The sequence below is a fragment of the Echiichthys vipera genome, assembly GCF_963691815.1.
Source record: "Echiichthys vipera genome assembly, chromosome: 21".
Taxonomy (NCBI): Eukaryota; Metazoa; Chordata; class Actinopteri; order Perciformes; family Trachinidae; genus Echiichthys; species Echiichthys vipera.
In genome coordinates, this window is record NC_139846.1 from 3,767,463 (window position 1) to 3,786,103 (window position 18,641).

Consider the following 18,641-nt stretch of genomic DNA (forward strand, 5'->3'; position numbering starts at 1 on the left):
TCAGGGCAGCCAGAACTGGAACTGAAAGCTCCCTGAAGTACACAGTTGTAGTGTTTGAGCCAAAGGTCATAATAAAACCCAAAATGAGTCATTATAAACATTACCCAGGGAACACACACCTATTTCAGCTAGGGAAAGATGTCAACATTATGACATAAATCAAACATTTACCTTACTTTGTCAAGATGATATGCCTTTAATTCATCACTTTTATTGTTTTCATTCCCAAATTTTACTCTTCTTTTATTTAACATTTTATGCTGAATGGTGAAAGAATGGCAAGAAGCTTAAACAAATAAAAACTGCTCTACTTTAAGAGGACAATCAGCTTAAGTGCAACTAAGAGCTGCAAAACAAGTATAACCTCATGCAGGGTAGCGTAGAAAATTTGGGCTTTTAAAGGGGGAAGAGTTCCTTTTCGCCCAACGCTGTGGCCAACTTTTAGTATTGACAGTGACCTTTTCAGAATCATTATTAGTAATTAGTAAATTAGTAAATTAGTAATGACGCAGAACAAACAAAAGCTGAAAAAAATGCTAAATATATGAGAATTTGATTTAGATTAACATAACTTATTCATGCAATGGGTTGATGTGTTTCTGTTTATGGAGGACTAAACATGACTTAAGTCTCAATAAATAAATAAGTGCATAAATAACTATAAATTAATACAGGAATAAATAATTACAGTTATTTCCCCATTTGTGTTCTCCTACATTTATTTATATCTGTATTTCTGTGTTCATATGTTAATGAGGTAGGAGGTCCCATTAATTCATGCATTGATTTATATATTTATTTATGCATTCATTTATTTATTCCTGTGTTTAAATATACATTTATGTATTTTTTTATTGTATTTGTTTTTTGTTTTAATCATTTTCATAATCTATCACCTTAGCTGTGCTTGTTTCCACTATTCTGCTGTTAAACGGCCATAACATATACCTCATATTCACATTAACGTAGATATTGTTATAGTTACTGTTACTCTTTGGTTGCTTGCATCTCTGGAAGTGTATCTGTCTCTCTGTCTTTTGTCTGTCCTTTTTTTCCTCCCCAACCGGTGCAGACAGACGTCCGTCCTCCACAGAGCTGGGTCTGTCTGACGTTCCTATCTGTTATAGGGAAGGTTTTCGTTGCCACCGTACTCTACGGGGGAATTGTTGGGTCTATGTAAATCATAAATAAGTCATAGAGTGTGGTCTTTACCTACTCTGTAAAATGTCCTGAGATAACTTTTATTATGATTTGGCACTGTAAATAATATTTAAATGAATTTCAGATTATTTTTTGTGGCAGCTTTCAACCCTTTTATTAGACAGGACAGACAGGAAATGAGGTGAGAGAGAGAGGGGGTTCGGAGTCGAACCTGCGACCGCTGCCTCGAGGACCTTCATCCTCTTTACATGGGGCGGCAGCTCTAACCAGTATTCGACCCCTCCATATTTGTTTTTGCGCAACTGTGGATTTTACACAACTCACTTTTATTGTGAAAAGCCAGTAGCGGAAGTCCCGCAGCGTCTAAAGTTATCTTCTTTTCAGACTGTCATGGAAACACAGCTCATGTAGCCCGTTTATGAAGCTTCGGGTCATATGTGGTGATACAAACGGTTCTAATTTAAAAACATAGACGGTGATATTGTGTTTGTTATCTGTGCTTGTTGTGTTTTTAGCTCACTTTAGCCGCGTTACCTCGGCACGTGCAGAGGACGAAGGTAAGACAAGTGCTAACTAGTTAGCTTCAGCGTTAGCCACAGTAGAGTTAGCGTGTTTTCTTGGACATTTTGATTTAGTGTGGGCGGCTTGAGGATTATAATCAAGTATAATACCAACTGTGGACTATATGAGGATCAGTCAACCCATCTCACTAAACTCAAGAGCATGTAGCTCAGGTTAGCTTCTACGTCCACTAGCTAAAGTTGTCTGCTAAGCTACTGTTGTTGTTGTTGTTGTTTTATTATTATATTAATATTATTGATAAGCTAATGTTATTTCTATCTTTTAGTATTTTTTTGGGGGAAGGTGTTACTTTTTTAAATGTTATTCATTGTATTTTGTATTAATATTATTTCTAAGCTAATGCTATTTTTATTTCTATTTTTTCATTATAATTTTTTTGCAAAGATAATGTTACTTTTTAAAAATTATTTATTAATTCATTTGTTTTACTATTGTTATTATTGTTATTATCAGGGCCCGAGCACCGATAAACATCGGGCCAGCGAAGGCCCTATTGAAATGTAAATGTTTCTTGCTAATTCATATTCATTTTAGTCACAAAAATGAAATGCCTTTTTGGAGGCTTTATCATCAGCCCCAAATGTCACTCAAAATTCAAGCTTGGTGAAAATATACGTATTTCATTGTTTTCAGAAATGGTTGTGGCAAATTCACTCGCTGACGTATCCAGACGTACAAAAAAGTCTCTTGGAGCGATATGCTAAAGTCAACAGGAAGTTGGCCATTTTGAATTTTATGGTCATTTTTGCACATTTGCACGTGTCGTAGGAGTGATCAAACGCAACCGACTTAAAAAAATAAGCCAGTATCATCTAAAGACATGTCTTATTTTCCTTTTCTGCTCGTTGTCGCCGTGGCATAACGCTGAAGTTTGGCCTTTCGCCTCAAACAGGAAATAGCTTTAATTTCAGAATACATTGTTCAATCTGCACCAAATTTCTCATGAGTGACAAGAGTCATGTCCTGAACACACCTTCATCTCAATATGGGCTCAGTCAGAGCACCCCCTATTGGCAGCATGAAAGATGACAAACATCGGTTTTACATCAAATTTTCATTGTGGGTTCTTGACTTCAAGTATTGAAACACAAGACATGTTTGTGGATGTAGTGTTATGGCATGGGGGCCATTTTATTTTGAGGTTAGATTGTTGAATCTCCTGAAGGGATGAAAGGGCAGCACTGTAAATTGGAGATAAGTGGTGTCTCAGACCTCCTCCTTGTGTAGCCATGGTTTCTCTACTTTTGCATAGATGGCTTCTTTTACTCCTCTTTCAAACCATATGTCCTCTCTGTCCAGGATGAGGACATTGTTGTCATCAAAGGAGTGGGCTTTCTCCTTGAGGTGTAAGTGGACAGCAGAGTCCAGGCCTGAGGAGTTAGCTCTCCTGTGTTGGGCCATGCGTTTATGCAGTGGTTGTTTTGTGTCTCCAATGTAGAGATCTTTGCATTCCTCGTTGCATTGGACAGCATAAACCAGATTGCTTTTGTGGGTGTGTGGTGTTCTGTCCTTAGTCTCTGTCTGAATGTGTTACTGGGTTTGAGCTTGTTTCGTATGTGCAAGCTCTGCAAGAGTTGTGATGGACAGCCTGCGGCCCCGCACCCTCCTCGCAGCATCCCACCGTTGCGTAAAGGCGTTGCAGCTGGGGGGTTGGATGAGGGCCTGTTCATCGCTATTGTGACTTAAATTATTATTATCTTCACCCCTTTCCCATATAAGTTTGTTTACAAATCCAGAAATTAGGGTAATATTTTACATAAATGATTTTGATTTTGTTTTTTTACTACTGTGGTCCAGCCAGGACAACTAAATCAGAGCTGTTAGCAAAATAAACTAACTACATCTGCACCTAATATTAATATTTTCCACTATAAAGTGCAAATCGACGTGAACCAGTTTGTGATACATTCAATTTCCAGTTTATTTAGTCCAACTACTATAGCCAAAACCAGCGCAGTCTACACAACAGCTACCATAATATGTGAACAATAAATCTCTTCTCTGCTCCATGTCACTAGAGGTTACCCTTCGGAGACTGTTGTCCTAGTTGGCAGAAAATCAGACAGTCTACTTAATCATCAGTCATACTTTGTAAAAATAAGATAAAAGAAGTAAATAATTTAACTATAACTGCCTTTGCTGTGATGTGTTTTGTCTGCAGCTTTAATCTTGAAACATGTCAAGACCACGGTCCCGATCACCACGTTACAGGTATGTACATTGTCATTACTTCATTTTTATATTTGTTTTTGTGTTTAATTACAACATGAATGATGATTAATGTAGTGAAATTCTCCGGTGACATGAGCTTTTTTCAATATTAACTTTTTCAGGAAATTCCCGTGGGATGAACCAGACTTTGATCCTTTCAAAGTAGTTGCAGAACTGGACGGGATTCCGATGGACAGGAGCCACCGTTCAAAAGAAGAACCAGAAGAACACTGGGACTATTTCAGTGAAGACATGTACTTTGAAGGCCAGAGAAGATCCTCTCCATTCCTAGATGACAGCCAGCGTCAACGTCATCCAAACCAGGAGGAGTTTTACCACAGAGGGTCACCCCATCATGACGAGATGAGTGTTGATCGTGACCGGAGGCTTTCCCCGCTGCATGACAGAGAAGGAGATGGAGATAGACGCAGAGGAGGGTTTAGAGAACTCTTTCAGAAATATGATAAAAGGGAGAGATTGCCCCCGTCGTCTCTGAGGTTATCGAGGGAAAGATTGCCGCAGACAACAAGGTCTCTCTCAGACCACCAACAGAGAGAGCCGGGGCTCGGCTGGAGGAGAGAGGAGCCAGGCAGAGGTCGAGGAAGGTTCAGAGACCTCAAGCCCAGTGCAAGGTTGGATGACCAAAGAGGGGGAGCAGGTAGGGAAAGAGGAAGGAGGACCACACAAGGTCCTCACAGAGACAGACGAAGAGAGGATTCACATCAAGAGAGTACCGGCCTCTTTAAAAGGCAAAGTAGAGAAATGGATGGCACCACTCACCTCGGGTAAATTTCGAGCAAAATGCTTTGCAGCACTGATGCAAGGAAAAGAAGAATGCAGAAAGTTTCTAATTTTCTTTAGAGTAAAACTTCTAATTGTTTGTCATCATGCTCTATTTTCCAAAAATACAAAATACTAGTCTAATAATAAAAGTATGGCTTAAAGTATTCCTGCTTTGCACCTTCTTCTGATGCTTTAAATGCTGCATGATTATGTTTAACACACTCAAAAGTAGTTGTCAGACTTCATGTTACAGAAAATTAATCAGATAATTCAGACAGAGATAATATCAAGTGGGAATAAAGACCAGATGTGGAGATGCAGCAGTGCTATAAATAATTGTTGAACCATGTCACCTCCTCTTATGCTGTCACAGGTACAGGAATGAGGAGGACTTTGGGGAACAGCGTTACTCGGTGGACACACCCAGAGATAGGTCTGGAGGGGACAGTCAGGGGAGCCTCCCCCGTGGAGATGTCCGTCGCTCTGGACCACTCGTCATTGAACATGATCATGGCATCACGGAGAGCAGAAAGATGTCACGGTGGGAAAAATTTGACGACCGTGGGAATCTTGACTCAGAGTTTGATCGACAGAGGAGTCCCCGTCCGATGGGCTCCTCACAAAAGTGTTTTAGGACGTCGGACGACAGGTCGGATGGTCGGGAAGACACAAGAGGACGCCATTTTCAAGATAATTGGAGAGACGACAACTATCATGAAGCTAGGAGGAACCCTGCGCCACAAGATAGACCAAACACTGTGAGATATGATAATCATGATGGACATGTGAAGAACAGGGGGAGGGGCAGTTCTCGTCCACCGAGAGGGCACTTCAGACGTGATGGAAGGACGAGACCACCCAGGAATCAACCACACATACAGCAGTCCTCCCAAGGATACCAAGATCATCCTCATGAAGAGCAAATAACCGGGTTCCGACCGTTCAGGGAGGATCCCATCGAAAAGGAGCCTGACTGGGCAGAAGAAGACAGACCTCAGCAGTGGAAACCTCACAGGCCAGGAAGTCTGGACCGCCAGCTACCTGACTTGGACCCTAAAATGCCCCGTCAGAGGGAGCGCGGATGGAGCAATCAGAAACCCAACGACAACGTGACCGTTGTAACGGAGGAAACGCTAACCATCAAAGTCGACATGAGCCGACCTGTAAACAAAAACAGGTACAGTATTTTTTTTTTTTTAATTATCACGGGTGAGAGGGGAAAGTTCACACTTCTCTTTCTGAGCTCACGTAAAGCTGTTACAGGAAGACGAGAGAAAGAAGCGGCCACTTTGAGGGTTGTGAACATCGTTGAATTTCATTGAACTGGATTGTGTTGCAGTTTGGAAAACGAGTTGTTTCCTTGTGATTATGGTGAAACACTGCTGGTGCAAGCATCTACCAGATTTACTGTTGCATCATACAACCAGGATTTTCTCACAGAAGTAAAGACAAACACGTGTGGATTGACACCAGGGAGAGACACATAATGCTTTTACTGTTGAAGCACCTTACTGAAGAAATCAAACCCCTGTTGAAATATGCATTAAGGAAGAAACTTGGATGTCTTTGGGAAAGTGGCCATGTTCTAAACAATCACTTGAAATTCATTTTTTTATAATTTAATACAATTAAGAGGCGACGCTCACCAGCTGGATCTGCTAAGCAAGATAGAAGAAGACAACACTTCCAGAAGCAGAAGACCGGAAAAAAATAACAATAGATGGCCATATTAAAGATAATAAAGAAAACACTAGACAACCTGAATGATGGCGAACAGAAACACATCATAATGAGTACATTTTCATTGATGTACTCAAGTGTTCTTGCCTTTTAATCTCAACAAGCTGAGAGGCAGACTGTGGAGCTGACATATGACAGGCGTTTCAGTCAGGAAGGAGCCAATCAATGGCCGTACTGTCCAGGGCGGATCACAGAAGAAGCAGGACTTTAAAATGATGCTGATGTGGGTGAAAAAAGGGTTGACTGCAGAAACGGATCATCACACGGTCACTGCAGAGTTTTTTGAAGCCAGACACATCACAAGGAGCCTATTGAGCAGACGTTGGCTCTTTGTTTCTCTACTTTACTTTCCTGAAAGCTGCTGTGAAAAAGGAACAACCTGCAAACAGGACAGAGAAGTCTGTTCCAAGGGAAGTCGCAGTATGTCATCACTCAAATAAGTGGTGTCTTGGTATGTCTTTGGACTGAAAATGGAAGATGGTCATCATTCGCTAGAGTGCACATGTTGCCTCTGTGTCCACAGCCATCGTTTTTGATTCTCTGAACGTCCGCTTGGATCTGTGAAGCTGGATGAGGAAACCTATATCGCAACCCTGCAGGAAGTGAAAGAGGAAATGTCTGTTTACGGAAAAATGCCACTGTGAAGTCAAACAGTGTTGACAGAAGTCCCAACAAAGATTTAAAGATGTGCAAGCTTTAGGCGATTCAGCAACACGCCGTACCTCGTGATAAAGAAAAATCAGGGAGAAGAAGCAGTCGTTAATGAAAGAGAAGTAATTGGAGTGCTCTGCGATGAAGAGGGGAAATGCTTGGATTATTTGGCATAAATCAAGATATTTGACAGGAAGATGAGAGCATTTGAGAGCTTGACAGGCGCAAATCTGATACCTGCAAGCATTGATCAGTGGGAGGAAATGAAGACGGATACAAACACACCCACCCTGTGTGGATGAGTGCGGAGTATTTTTTGTGCTTGTGGCTTTAAGGAGATCAACCTCTGCTTTAATTGGACAAAAACTGAAACACCTCTGACAAATTGCAGTGTTTATTTAATCACAAACTTGCTTCAGGAAGAGGATTCAAAAGCATGGTGTGAATGCTGGGATGTACCCAAGTCCAGACAAAAAATTAAGGAGTCTTTGTCCAGCTTGCAGCAGGGACAGACGGCTGAAAGTAAATCTACAACAGTGGATTTTCTGGAGGAAAAGGAATTGTGAATCTCAGTTAACTGCCAGAGTAGCGGATAAAGAAGACAACCAAACTCAGCGTATTGTTTAAAGAAGAAATTGAAGCCATGAACGTAAACATCAACACTTTTAAAATGAGAAATCAAAGCGTCGTCACTGCTGTCGCAATGGAGATCTTGAGGCCAAGAACATCAATCTAAAAGAAATGAAGAAATTATGAACAATAGCATCATAATTGTAAAATGATATGGATTGCAGTCTCATGAGAGAAATCCAAGCTGTTAAAAGACGAAATTGAAGCCTCTAACAAAAACACAGTCAACGCTAAGTAATTGGAGCAACGTCTGTGCTGTTGCAAGGAGAAAATGAAGCGAACATCATGAATCCAAAAAGAAACCATTCAGTATTCATTACCAGCCCTTTAAAAAAAGTTGAATCCATGAATGTAAACGCCAGAAAAGCATCATCAGCGCTGTTGCAAAGAAGAGAAAACGAGGCCAAGAACATAAACCTCATTAAGCCAAAGGAAATGGAGAAATAAAAGCTATTAATTTTCATTCAACTAAGAATTACATCAGTGCAATTGAAAGGAGAAAACAAAGCCATGACATTAAACGTCAATGCTTCTAAAAACGTAACTGAAGCCTTAAACAAAAACATCGATGCTGAGAAATGGGGGGGAAAAGACCGAAAAATGTAAACTCTGAAGATTACTGATACGTGAGAAATTGCAGCGTCATCTGTGCTGGGAAAAATCTTGAAACAATGCCAAAAAACTGGAGGAAACAGAAGCATCATCAGTGCTGTTTTAACGCAAGAAATTGAAGCCACTAATGTGGATATTGTTGATCCGAAAAAATTACAGCCAGAAATGTCAAACAAGGCTTATCAGCGTAGACATTAAAGTGGCATTGGTGCTGTGAAAAGGAGAAATTGACACCACGAAGAAGAAGAAACCCCCAAGAAATCAAAGCAAAGTCGCATCAAAAGTCAAAGGAAGATCAGTGAAATCCTGAAGGAACTGTGCGTAAAGGTTTGAGATGGACGATGGAAAGATTTTTCCACAAAGGATTCATTCGTGACTGGAGTCCAGCTTACTGAAGATTTTATGGATGAAACGAGAAAAGAAGTGTGAACTTTCACCCAACCCTCAACTCACCTGTCTGTTAAAAAAAAATAGATCTCCTCCGGCTTTCACTTCAAAATATGTGTATGTTTTATAAACATAAAAATACGATGAATTACAGGTTCTGTGTAATTACAAGGGTGAACATCCCCCTTTTTTATTCAGCATATCATTGTAAACATTGTCACTTGCGCAGCTCATGAAAGGTAAGTTTGTTGGGTAAGGTAAAGATTTTATTCATCTTTTTTTTTCTTTTTTTTTTACCTAGACGTGATGAAAGAGTCTCCCTTTTAAGATATGCCCACACTGCCGAAAACCAGTGTTACCTCATGGCTTGTTTTCATTCTCCCTCCTCCTCCTCCTGCAGCGTGCTGTGTTGCTCCTCGGACAGGCAGCTCTCTTTAGACCTGGTCAACGTGGGTCGCCAGCGTCTGGACTTCCTGCCCATGCTGGAGCACTCCGGCATGTACCGGGAGAGGGCCATGCACACTGGGACGTTTGCCCAGGAAATCATCACACTGGTGCACCAAGTTAAAGGTCAGTCTGAAAACGTTAGGCAGGGTTTCTACGCAGTATGGAAAAGTACGGAATTTAATTTGAGTAATTTCCAGATGGAAAAATGTGTAAAATAAATTAATATATACACATCAAAACAAGCTTACTAACGCAACATAGCTTACCTGTAGATGATATGAAACTACACTGTACCTGTAATATCCAATGAAGCAAAGACCTGTGTTTTCTTCTGTAGTCCCTGGTTTATTGTCCATCCCTACTGTTACTATCTGTAGGGGCTACAGTTTCACAGTTATTAATTTCACTCTTTAAGTATTTAGCTTGAATAAAATGCTGTGCATTGAACATGTCCCGGTTTGGAGTTCATTCACTTATGAGCTAATACATATGTAAAAATGTTTTGGCTTGGCAACATGATGGCATACATAGTCAGAATGTAACATGTTTAAAGTTGGATTTAAAACCATTTATTTACAATTGGCATTCAGATGTTTAATATTGACCCAAAAATCCTCTCAGAAGTCTTTAAATTAGAGTCTGGAAAAGTCTGGAATTTAGAAATGGAAAATATGAAGGAACCCTGGTTAGATATTTGGCATTTAAATTGGTAGAATATGCCTGATTAGAATATTATCTATTGGCCACATTTAGCGCAGGCTTTTAACTTGTTCCATGACCCCAGTAGGAGGTCACACACTGATAAAGCTTTCCACAATTTTACAGGAATACATCTTGTTTTTTTAGTAAATTATGTGAAGAGAAACCGCAGGGCTCTGATTGGAGATGAAACCACAAATACTCGACATTTAGGTTCTTTTTAAAGTGTTTCCTGTCTGCGTTTACAGAGCAGTATTTCCGAGACAACGGCGTCACCCTGAATGAGCGTTTCTCCGCTCCACAACAAGGCGGCTACACTGAAGAGGAGACAGAGGAGCTAACGTTGGATGAGAGGTTCAGTTCAAACCGGTACATTGAATTGTGACAGACGGGCGGGTTGTTTGTGGTTTTCCTAAAACCAAAGTTCCCATGGTTCCTGGAAACACCTGGGAATCAAGAGACTAGTTTTCTAAACTCCTGGAATTTGAGTGAAGTGTTCAAATATTCTGGAAATGATCGATCGCCGTGTTTCTATGAATATATTTAATGCATATTTTGAAGATTTGCATTAGAAAAGCTTGATGGAAACTGAAAAATGTGCATGAAACAGGGTTCATAGAGGGGCTTGAAATCCTTGAAAATGCTAGAATTTTATGTTTTCAAGGTTTGAAAATGCTTTTTCAACAGAATTCCATTGCTAGGCAACAGCCTTGGTCCTTAGATCTTCCTGTCAGTTGATGTCATTCCAAATTCACTGCAACAGGAAATAAACTAGGACACATTTAGAATGTTTGTTTACATCTTTGAAGAGGTCTAAAGAATAGAAAATTAATTTAATTTTTTTCTGGTGTTCCAAAACATTTTTTCATGTGATTTTAATGGAAAAAATAAAGTAGAAATAATAATTTAATATCTTTATGTATTTGGGGAAATAAGTAATTTACCACAACTGTACGGTGCTGGAAAAGCTTGAAAGTGGACATTGAAAGTGCTTGAAAAGTGCTTAAATTTGACCTCAGAATAGGTGTACAAACCCTTATCTTGAGCTGGTTTTTACCTTTTTCTAAATAGGTTTGATGCAGTTGTTGTGATATGGAAACATCTTAGCTGAATATGTTCTGACGTAGCCAACATTTAATTCATATGGCTGATCACCTGTTTCCTGTCGCTGTCTTCCTGGATGTTCCCAAAACATGTTTTTGTCTCCAACGTGAAACATGGAAGATAGTAGCTGACATGAAAGAACTACTTGAATTTACCCGGTTGAACTAAACCCCTGAAAGACCTCTCTGCAAGTTTCTCTCGTACATGTAGTCAGATGGCTGTGTCCTGTAAAGTTGTGAAAATATGAATTTTTCTGTTTGTCCCTCTTCTTCTGCAGAGGCTTCAGCTTAAACGTGAACTCACTGCTTGAGGATGACGAGCCTCTGCTCTCCAGACAGGGCCCTCTGCAGGTAAATTAACATCCTGAAGTCTCTCCTCATTGGCTTTTTTTTGGATGATTTACTTATATATATTTATTTATTGATGTTTCGATGACAGCCGGTTCAAGACCCAGGGGACTTGAGGCACGACCTGGAGAGGAGGAGACAGGAGAGGCTGGAGGGGGTGAAAGTCACGATATCAGGGAGCAGTATGTCACAGCGCCCCCTGGATCCAGTCAGGTGACGTTAAACTCCTTTTTTTACACCCATTATTTATCATATTTACAACACACTTATACTTTAAAAGTTCTTATTATTCTGTTATTTATTTATTAGCATTTATTAACTTTTTCTGTACTTTGTGTTTCTGTCAGGGATCCGAGCTTCGAGTATAGGGACAAGGACGAAATGTCTCAGATGGAGGATGACGGATTCTGGCCGGAGGAGCAAAGCAGGAGGCGAGAAGGCAACATGGTGAGCATTAAAGACTTGGAGCCCTTCAAGATTCAAGAACTTTATTTGCTATTTGTGCTTGCACACATATGAACTATTGTACGATTGTTCAGAGAGTCAAGTCACGTTAAAAAGACACAGAAAGATACATAAATCTATATAAACGTATACTTCTCTAGAGATAGTAAGAAAGTACCTAAACTAGGGATGCTCGATATTGGCTTTTCTGCCGATATCCGATATTCCGATATTGTCCAGCCCTTAATTTCCGATACCGATATCACCCGATACCGATATATGCAGCCTTTTTACACCAAAATTCATCACATATCACCCATTATGGAATTAACACATTATGCCTAATTCTATTGTGATGCCCCACTGGATGCATACATAAATGCAACACGGCTTTTCAAATTGTAAACACAATCCGTACAAAATAAGTTATTGAAAAAAGTGCCATTCATTTATTTGTTTGTGTTTTTAGAGAGAATATTTTGCCTCAAACACAATACAGACAACATCACAACAAGGAAGATGCAAAGCTTCAGTCCAGAGTAGTAAACAAACTTAGTCCTCTTTTTCCAGACTGAGTAACGACTGAGCCGGAACTTGGCAAATAATACAATCAATAAATTAGCAGTCAAGCTCAACATGCTGACCTGTATTGGATCTAACGGATACAGCACCAGAAATTAGCTTCTCGACGTGACAGTAAACAATGCTGTGCAATTCAGGTAAACACTGGTCTGATAAATACTTGCGCCTGGGCGTTATACAGACATAACGTGGCTCGAGGAACTCCACACGTTTGGTGAATCCGGCATCCTGAACGATAGAAAAAGTTTGTTTCTCGGTGTCGGCTGTTGCTTCTTTTCATCACTTTGCTGCACAGATGTAGCGTTTAACTCCGCATGATTCTTCTGGAGGTGGATGATCAAATTAGATGTATTAAAGGAAGACGCATTGTTTCCTCCTCTCATAACTAACGCCTTGCAGTCATTGCAAAGCGCACACTTACTGTTAGTAGATGACACTTGCAAATACTTCCAAACCTCGGACATCTCATGCACCGGGCGAGCAAGCTTGTTAGCCACGGTTAGCAACCTACGAGTGAAGCATGTTGTTGTTGTTATACGTCATCAAGCACGCGCCTGTAAACGGCCCGTGTTGCATTCAGGTACACTCGGAAAAACTGAAGCCTACAGAACAACATCGGTTGTAAAAACCCGATACCGATAATTCCCGATATTACATTTTTGACTCAATATCGGCCGATAATATCGGTGGGCCGATATTATCGGACATCCCTAACCTAAACCCTACATAAAGGGGAAAGTGAGAGCACTGTAAATTGCACAAACCCTCTACTTTGCTGACCCACTACTGCTGTTCCAAAATAATTTCCCAGTCTGGGATCATTAAGTAATTCTATTCTATTCTATTCTATTCTACCCACACGGAGCTGGCGTTATCAGAGCCTGAAAACGGGATCTTTTGAAACCAGGTCCCACAGTGGGAGGATCTAAATATGCCCTCCATTAATTTTGCGTGACAATGTATTATGTCTGGGGTAAGCCTATTTGGTGTGGTAACCGAACAGGGGTGTGTGTTTGAGCGTATGCGTGTGCATGAGGGGAAGAGAGAGAGAGAGAGGGAGACGAGCTGTTTGTGTGTTGACGGCGATACTCTTGCAATTTACCATGAATAAGTTTACCATTTAAACAATTCAAAGTGGTGCATAAAATTGTATGTGACGCACATGTTTTCGCAAACAGGTTTAAAGACAAATAGATGATTAAGAAAATAAATTAGAGATGGATATTATCAGGAAGAGCGACTTCCTCTTTTCCTGTTTACTGTAACAACATCCAGTTTATCCGTCACTACAGCAACCGCCCTCCTCAAACTGGAACAGCGTGTGGTTTGACATCGGGCTGCTTTCAGTTCAGACCCTGAATCATGGAGGCCTGCTGTTGTGGTAGAACAGTTCTAGTTTGCAGTGGACACATTGCATTTGATAATTTGCCCAGTTAAGAGACCAACAGAGGAACAAGCGTTGAACAGTTTGGATCTTTATGGCTTTGAAAGTTGAGCTTGAACTTGATGCAATATAACAGACAACTGTTACCGATAATGTATTTTCTGATTTCTGAAATCTTTTTTGGAGCTTTCAAGTTAACATGAGGATTATTAACCTCTAGGAACAATTAGATTTAGTGTTGTTGTCATCTGGCTGCTAACCTGCAGCTAGTTCGCTAGGTTGTGTTTTTAGCATCTTGTTGTTGTTAGTTGCTGTAGCCTACTCAAGACCGTCCAGCTGATGCAACTCCACTTTATGTAGAAATATTAAAACATAGGCTGCTTTGCCTGGCCATAAACACACGGAACATAAGGACGGGACGTGGAGATTATCAGTGTACTACAAACGTGTGAACAAATGATTGAATTAACCTACCCATTTGAGTATAAGCCTGTGTGAAACAGTGATTCTTGGCCGATGTTGACTGCTGTCCTCTTCTGAATACTGCTCTGCACACTCCCGCTCCGCTCTTCTTCGTGGGTTTCTGAATCCTCTTGGCAGCAGCTCCCTAAGCTCCGCTCTGTTTGTTCGTTTGTGTCTGGTTAAATCTGTGGTTAAATCACCACATCAATGTCTCTTTCTACTCTGAAAAGAAGAAAAGTTGTCACAGAAAACCGTCAGTTCACCAGAGAACGTACAGAGAAGTTGTTGTTTCTGTCTCTGTGAAGCCTGAGTTTACTCTGCAGCCATCACTGAGTGGAAAGAGGAGAAGTTGATAAAAATCATGCTACTCTGCGTTTATGTTACATTCATTTGTGTCAGTCCAGTTTTTGATGAATAATCTAATGTTTCATATGTGCTCGTCAGCCTGGTAAAGTAGCTAGTCACTGAAGTAATCAGATAAATGCACTGCAGTAAAAAGTTTCCACTGATTTGTAGTGAAGTAGAAGAATAAAGTAGCATGTAAATAAAATACTCAAGTAAAGGACAAGAGCCTCAAACTTTACTTTAGTCCAATAATTTAGTGAAAACCTCTGGTTAACAGGTTTGTTCTTTTAACAAGGATTGTTTTTTGACAAGCTTGTTTCTTTGAGTCGGCCTATTACTACTTGTTTTGTTTAATCAGCTGTTATGCTGTTGCACTTTGAGGCCTATTGCTACTATTTATATTGATGAAATAAAGACAATATATGCACTCCTATGTCACTGTAGTGTTTTACAATAGCCATTAATGTACCACTTATATTTATTCCTTTTTCATCCCAGCGCTGTAGTAATTGTAGGCTGAGAACCACTTTGGGTGGTAATTCAACAAAGTTGTGGAGTTGTTGTACTTTAAAATACTTCCACATATTGTGCATTTGTCGTCATCAACCAACTTAAAGTGGCTCAATACTGCTGTACTTACTGTAAAAAAAAAAACATGATATATTTTTGGCCTATCGCCCACCCCTATGTGGGCGTACTTTCAGAGTTTGACCTGTGACCTTTCCGTCGTGTTTCCAAAGTGGAGACAAAGGTAATCTTGAACCTCATTCCTCATTATTTAGGGGCCGAGGAGAGGAGCAGCTCCCTTCAGGCCGCACACCACCTCCCAACGCAGGAACACTCGCCCCATCAACCGGCTCTGACCAATGAGGCGACCCAACAACTGCAACAACCCTGCAGGTAACTTCACACCCCTGCAGACCGAGGCTACGTTCACACTGCGTTTCCGCGTTTGTCCCTCAGGTAATCTGACAGACCTGACTGGGATTTCATCCTGACTGTGTGGCTGCTCCTTTCCCTTTGTCGTGGTTTCTTCCGGACATGGAGAATGCTCCGTACATGTCCACTCTCAATCAGGGTTTGCCACTGCCGATATCTCCTTATACTCAAGTGTTACTGTCAGGAACAGTTCCACCTCGTCGTTGCTCCAAAATAATAAATCTTCACTGTTGTTGTTCTAACTCTGAAGTATTTTACATATTTTCTACGTGGGATGTACTGATTTCATCGTCCGATATTTGCCCCGTTAACTGCGATCAGCATCTGCAAATAAGTCATGCACTGTTGCGTTGCATCAATTTTGCGGCGGCTAAATGTTGCTTTTAAAGTTTAAAAATGCTTTTGAAGCTGTTATTTTAATGTGAAAGAAGGTTCTATTAAAGGTTAAGATTTCTTTGTTGCCCTGTCCCAAAAGGGGGAATAATAACAGAAACAAAGTAAATGACAACCAAAAAGCACCGGTATCAGCCCTCCTTCAGTCGGAGCTTCTGTCTTCAGCTCAGTGTGACACATTTAGTCCGGTTTATTCTGTGCTCAACTCTGTTGTGTAAGCGCCTCGGTCCTCTGGCTGCTTCACGTCGAGGTCGGTCGGGTAGTGGGATGTTCCTGTGACACGCTGACACATTGCTGTTTTCAGGAGTGTTTCGGCGCCGCCGTCTTGCTTAACCATTCCTGAGCCGCTCCAAATCCCACTTTGAGAGTTTCATTCTAAAAATAGATGTGTGCGAGTTGTAGAATGTTTTAATGAGCACAAAATAAACTGAACATGTGGCGTCCAGTAGCTCCCATGAGATCATTACAATTAAGTTTTTAGTGGGTTTTTTTTAAAATTCATTTTTCAGTTCAATCCACATTTTCATTCCCCTCGCAAACACCTTTCTCTCCTGGTGATGGAAAATGCCGAACACAATCTTATGCTGTGATCACACCGCCCGCGAAGGACGCCATAGAAGCAGCTCGATTCCATACAAAGTCAATCTACATATGCGAAAATCCATCGATATACCCCCCTCCAACGCCTCCAACATGTGAGCTGAAAATATTGAACTTCTCAGCCTAATTGCGTGGCGCTGTGGCCTCTCCCAGATTTCTCCGTTATAGTTGTTACACGAAAAAAAACTTTCTTGGAGGCTTATTTGATGTAAGTGCTGAGAGAGACCATGGGATGATTTTTTTTACGGCAGAATTACACTTGAACTTGATACACTGAGTCTGTTTCCTCTCCTCCTCTTCCTCCGTTTACATCGGTCCAACTGTCTTTTATTCTGCCTCCTCCTGTCACCGGATCTCTCTGACCTCCGCTCTTCCTGTCTTTTCTTACGTTTCATAGGTCCTAACTGGTGATCAGACTCTGAGGGAAGGTTATCCTGGTTGGATGCTGCTGATTTGACTTTTGAAAGAAAAGAAAAAAAAGAGTTAAAAGTATTTTGTCTTCGTCTCGGGTTGAATTGTCGACCTTCCATCTTTGCTTAAGTCTTTGTGTTGTTGCTGTTTTCATATTTCACACCTGACTGAACCCACGTGTGTGAAGGTGTGGGGACTTTAACGTGGCCGTGATTTCACATTTAATCATCTTTTCCTGCTGTCGGGATCCTGGTTTAGCTGCTGCTTGATGACGTTGTTTTGTGTTTGATGTTGATTTTTTTCCCCCTTCTGTCTTTGTTCAGTTAAATGTAACGTCATTTCTAAATCAATAAAACATTTGTCACTCTGATTTGTGTCCTTGTGGTGTTTGCAGAGACATAATGAAGCTCATACCGACTGCTTCACTCTTTCAAACAAATATGTGATGATGTGAAATGTGTTCTATCAAGAAACTTTTTCTGTGAAAGGTTTCATGTTAAAACTATATCATTAAAGTCATGTCGTATATTGTTATACGAATAAAAGTCTCGGGTTATAACCTATCTAACAAAAAACCTTTCACGTCATAAGGTGAACGAACACGCTTTTGGACCAGAAATAAAAGGTGTCACTGATATTAACTTTTATTATTCCCACATTTTTCTTGACTGTGAAATAGGCCTCTCACAGAAATATCAGTATCTGTCGGTGTCAAAGCATATATTTTCTGATATTATTTACATATTATATAATTCAGAAAATGGTTCTTGGGTGGATTTAGAAATGCTGTCGTAGATAATTATTTCATTTTTATATATTTATTTATTTAAATGGTCAGTAATTCACTGAGATTCAACATGGATATTTATTTAGCTATTATTATATATTTATTTATTCAAATGGTCAGTAATTCAATGATACTGAACATGTTTATTTGGACATTTTTATTTATTTAGTTATTTGAAAGGTCAGTATGTGACTGATACTGAACATGATGTTTATTTAGACATTTATTATTTATTCCTTTTTTTAAATGGTCATTAATTCACTGTACTATTTTATTTAGTATTTATTCTTTATTGAAACAGTCCTATCATTCATTCATTCATTCATCTTCAGCCGCTTATCTCGGGGTCGCAGGGGTGCTGGAGTCGATCCCAGCTGACATTGGGCGTGAGGCGGGGTACACCCTGGACAGGACGCCAGTCTATCACAGGACACATAGAGACGAACACAGACAGACAACCATTCACACCTACGGGCAATTTTAGAGTCATCAATTAACCTAACACATGCATGTCTTTGGACTGTGGAAGGAAACCGGAGAACACCCACGCAAACACGGGGAGAACATGCAAACTCCACACAGAAAGGCCCAGGGACGCGAACCTGGAACCTTCTTGCTGTGAGGCGACAGTGCTAACCACTACACCACCGTGTAGCCCTGAAACAGTCCTATAATTATGTTAAATATTCCTTAATAAGTTATTAGTTTTAGAAAGTCCTATCAGTGCAGAATCCACATAGACAAGTCTATTTTCATTCCAGCTCAAAAAGTCACTATCATTGGTAATAGTGAATGTTTCCCTCTGAAATCCCATATCAGTCCAAATGAGGGCCAGGGGTGAACATGGAATATTTATTTAAAGTCACAGGTGAAAATACATAATAAAAAAGACAAGAGGTTAGTTTTTCAACACGTGTTAAACATCAGAGGAAACTTCTGT

At 40.3% G+C, this 18,641-nt stretch overlaps 1 protein-coding gene across 2 annotated transcripts; it reads left to right on the forward strand.

Moving 5' to 3' along the window:
- Positions 1 to 1,557: 1,557 nt before the first annotated feature.
- LOC310963629 (uncharacterized protein) lies at positions 1,558 to 17,275 on the forward strand. 2 transcript variants are annotated; one of them, XM_083936516.1, is made up of 11 exons: positions 1,558 to 1,718; positions 3,905 to 3,954; positions 4,077 to 4,739; positions 5,111 to 5,914; positions 9,158 to 9,327; positions 10,152 to 10,272; positions 11,285 to 11,357; positions 11,446 to 11,567; positions 11,702 to 11,801; positions 15,354 to 15,471; positions 16,901 to 17,275. In XM_083936516.1, exons 2-10 carry the CDS (start codon positions 3,920 to 3,922, stop codon positions 15,432 to 15,434), a joined length of 2,169 nt encoding a protein of 722 aa, XP_083792642.1. In that variant the 5' UTR covers positions 1,558 to 1,718; positions 3,905 to 3,919; the 3' UTR covers positions 15,435 to 15,471; positions 16,901 to 17,275. The 2 variants fall into 2 exon arrangements, with proteins under 2 accessions (XP_083792642.1, XP_083792643.1); XM_083936517.1 differs by having other exon boundaries at positions 10,152 to 10,257.
- Positions 17,276 to 18,641: the final 1,366 nt, after the last annotated feature.

What these genes read in the sequence shown, in the direction of transcription:
- LOC310963629 (XM_083936516.1), top strand. Translation starts at nt 3,920, where the DNA reads ATGTCAAGACCACGGTCCCGATCACCACGTTACAG. An exon ending in GATGGCACCACTCACCTCGG is followed by an intron (nt 4,740 to 5,110) that starts GTAAATTTCGAG and finishes ATGCTGTCACAG; the next exon opens with GTACAGGAATGAGGAGGACT. An exon ending in CCAGACAGGGCCCTCTGCAG is followed by an intron (nt 11,358 to 11,445) that starts GTAAATTAACAT and finishes TTTCGATGACAG; the next exon opens with CCGGTTCAAGACCCAGGGGA.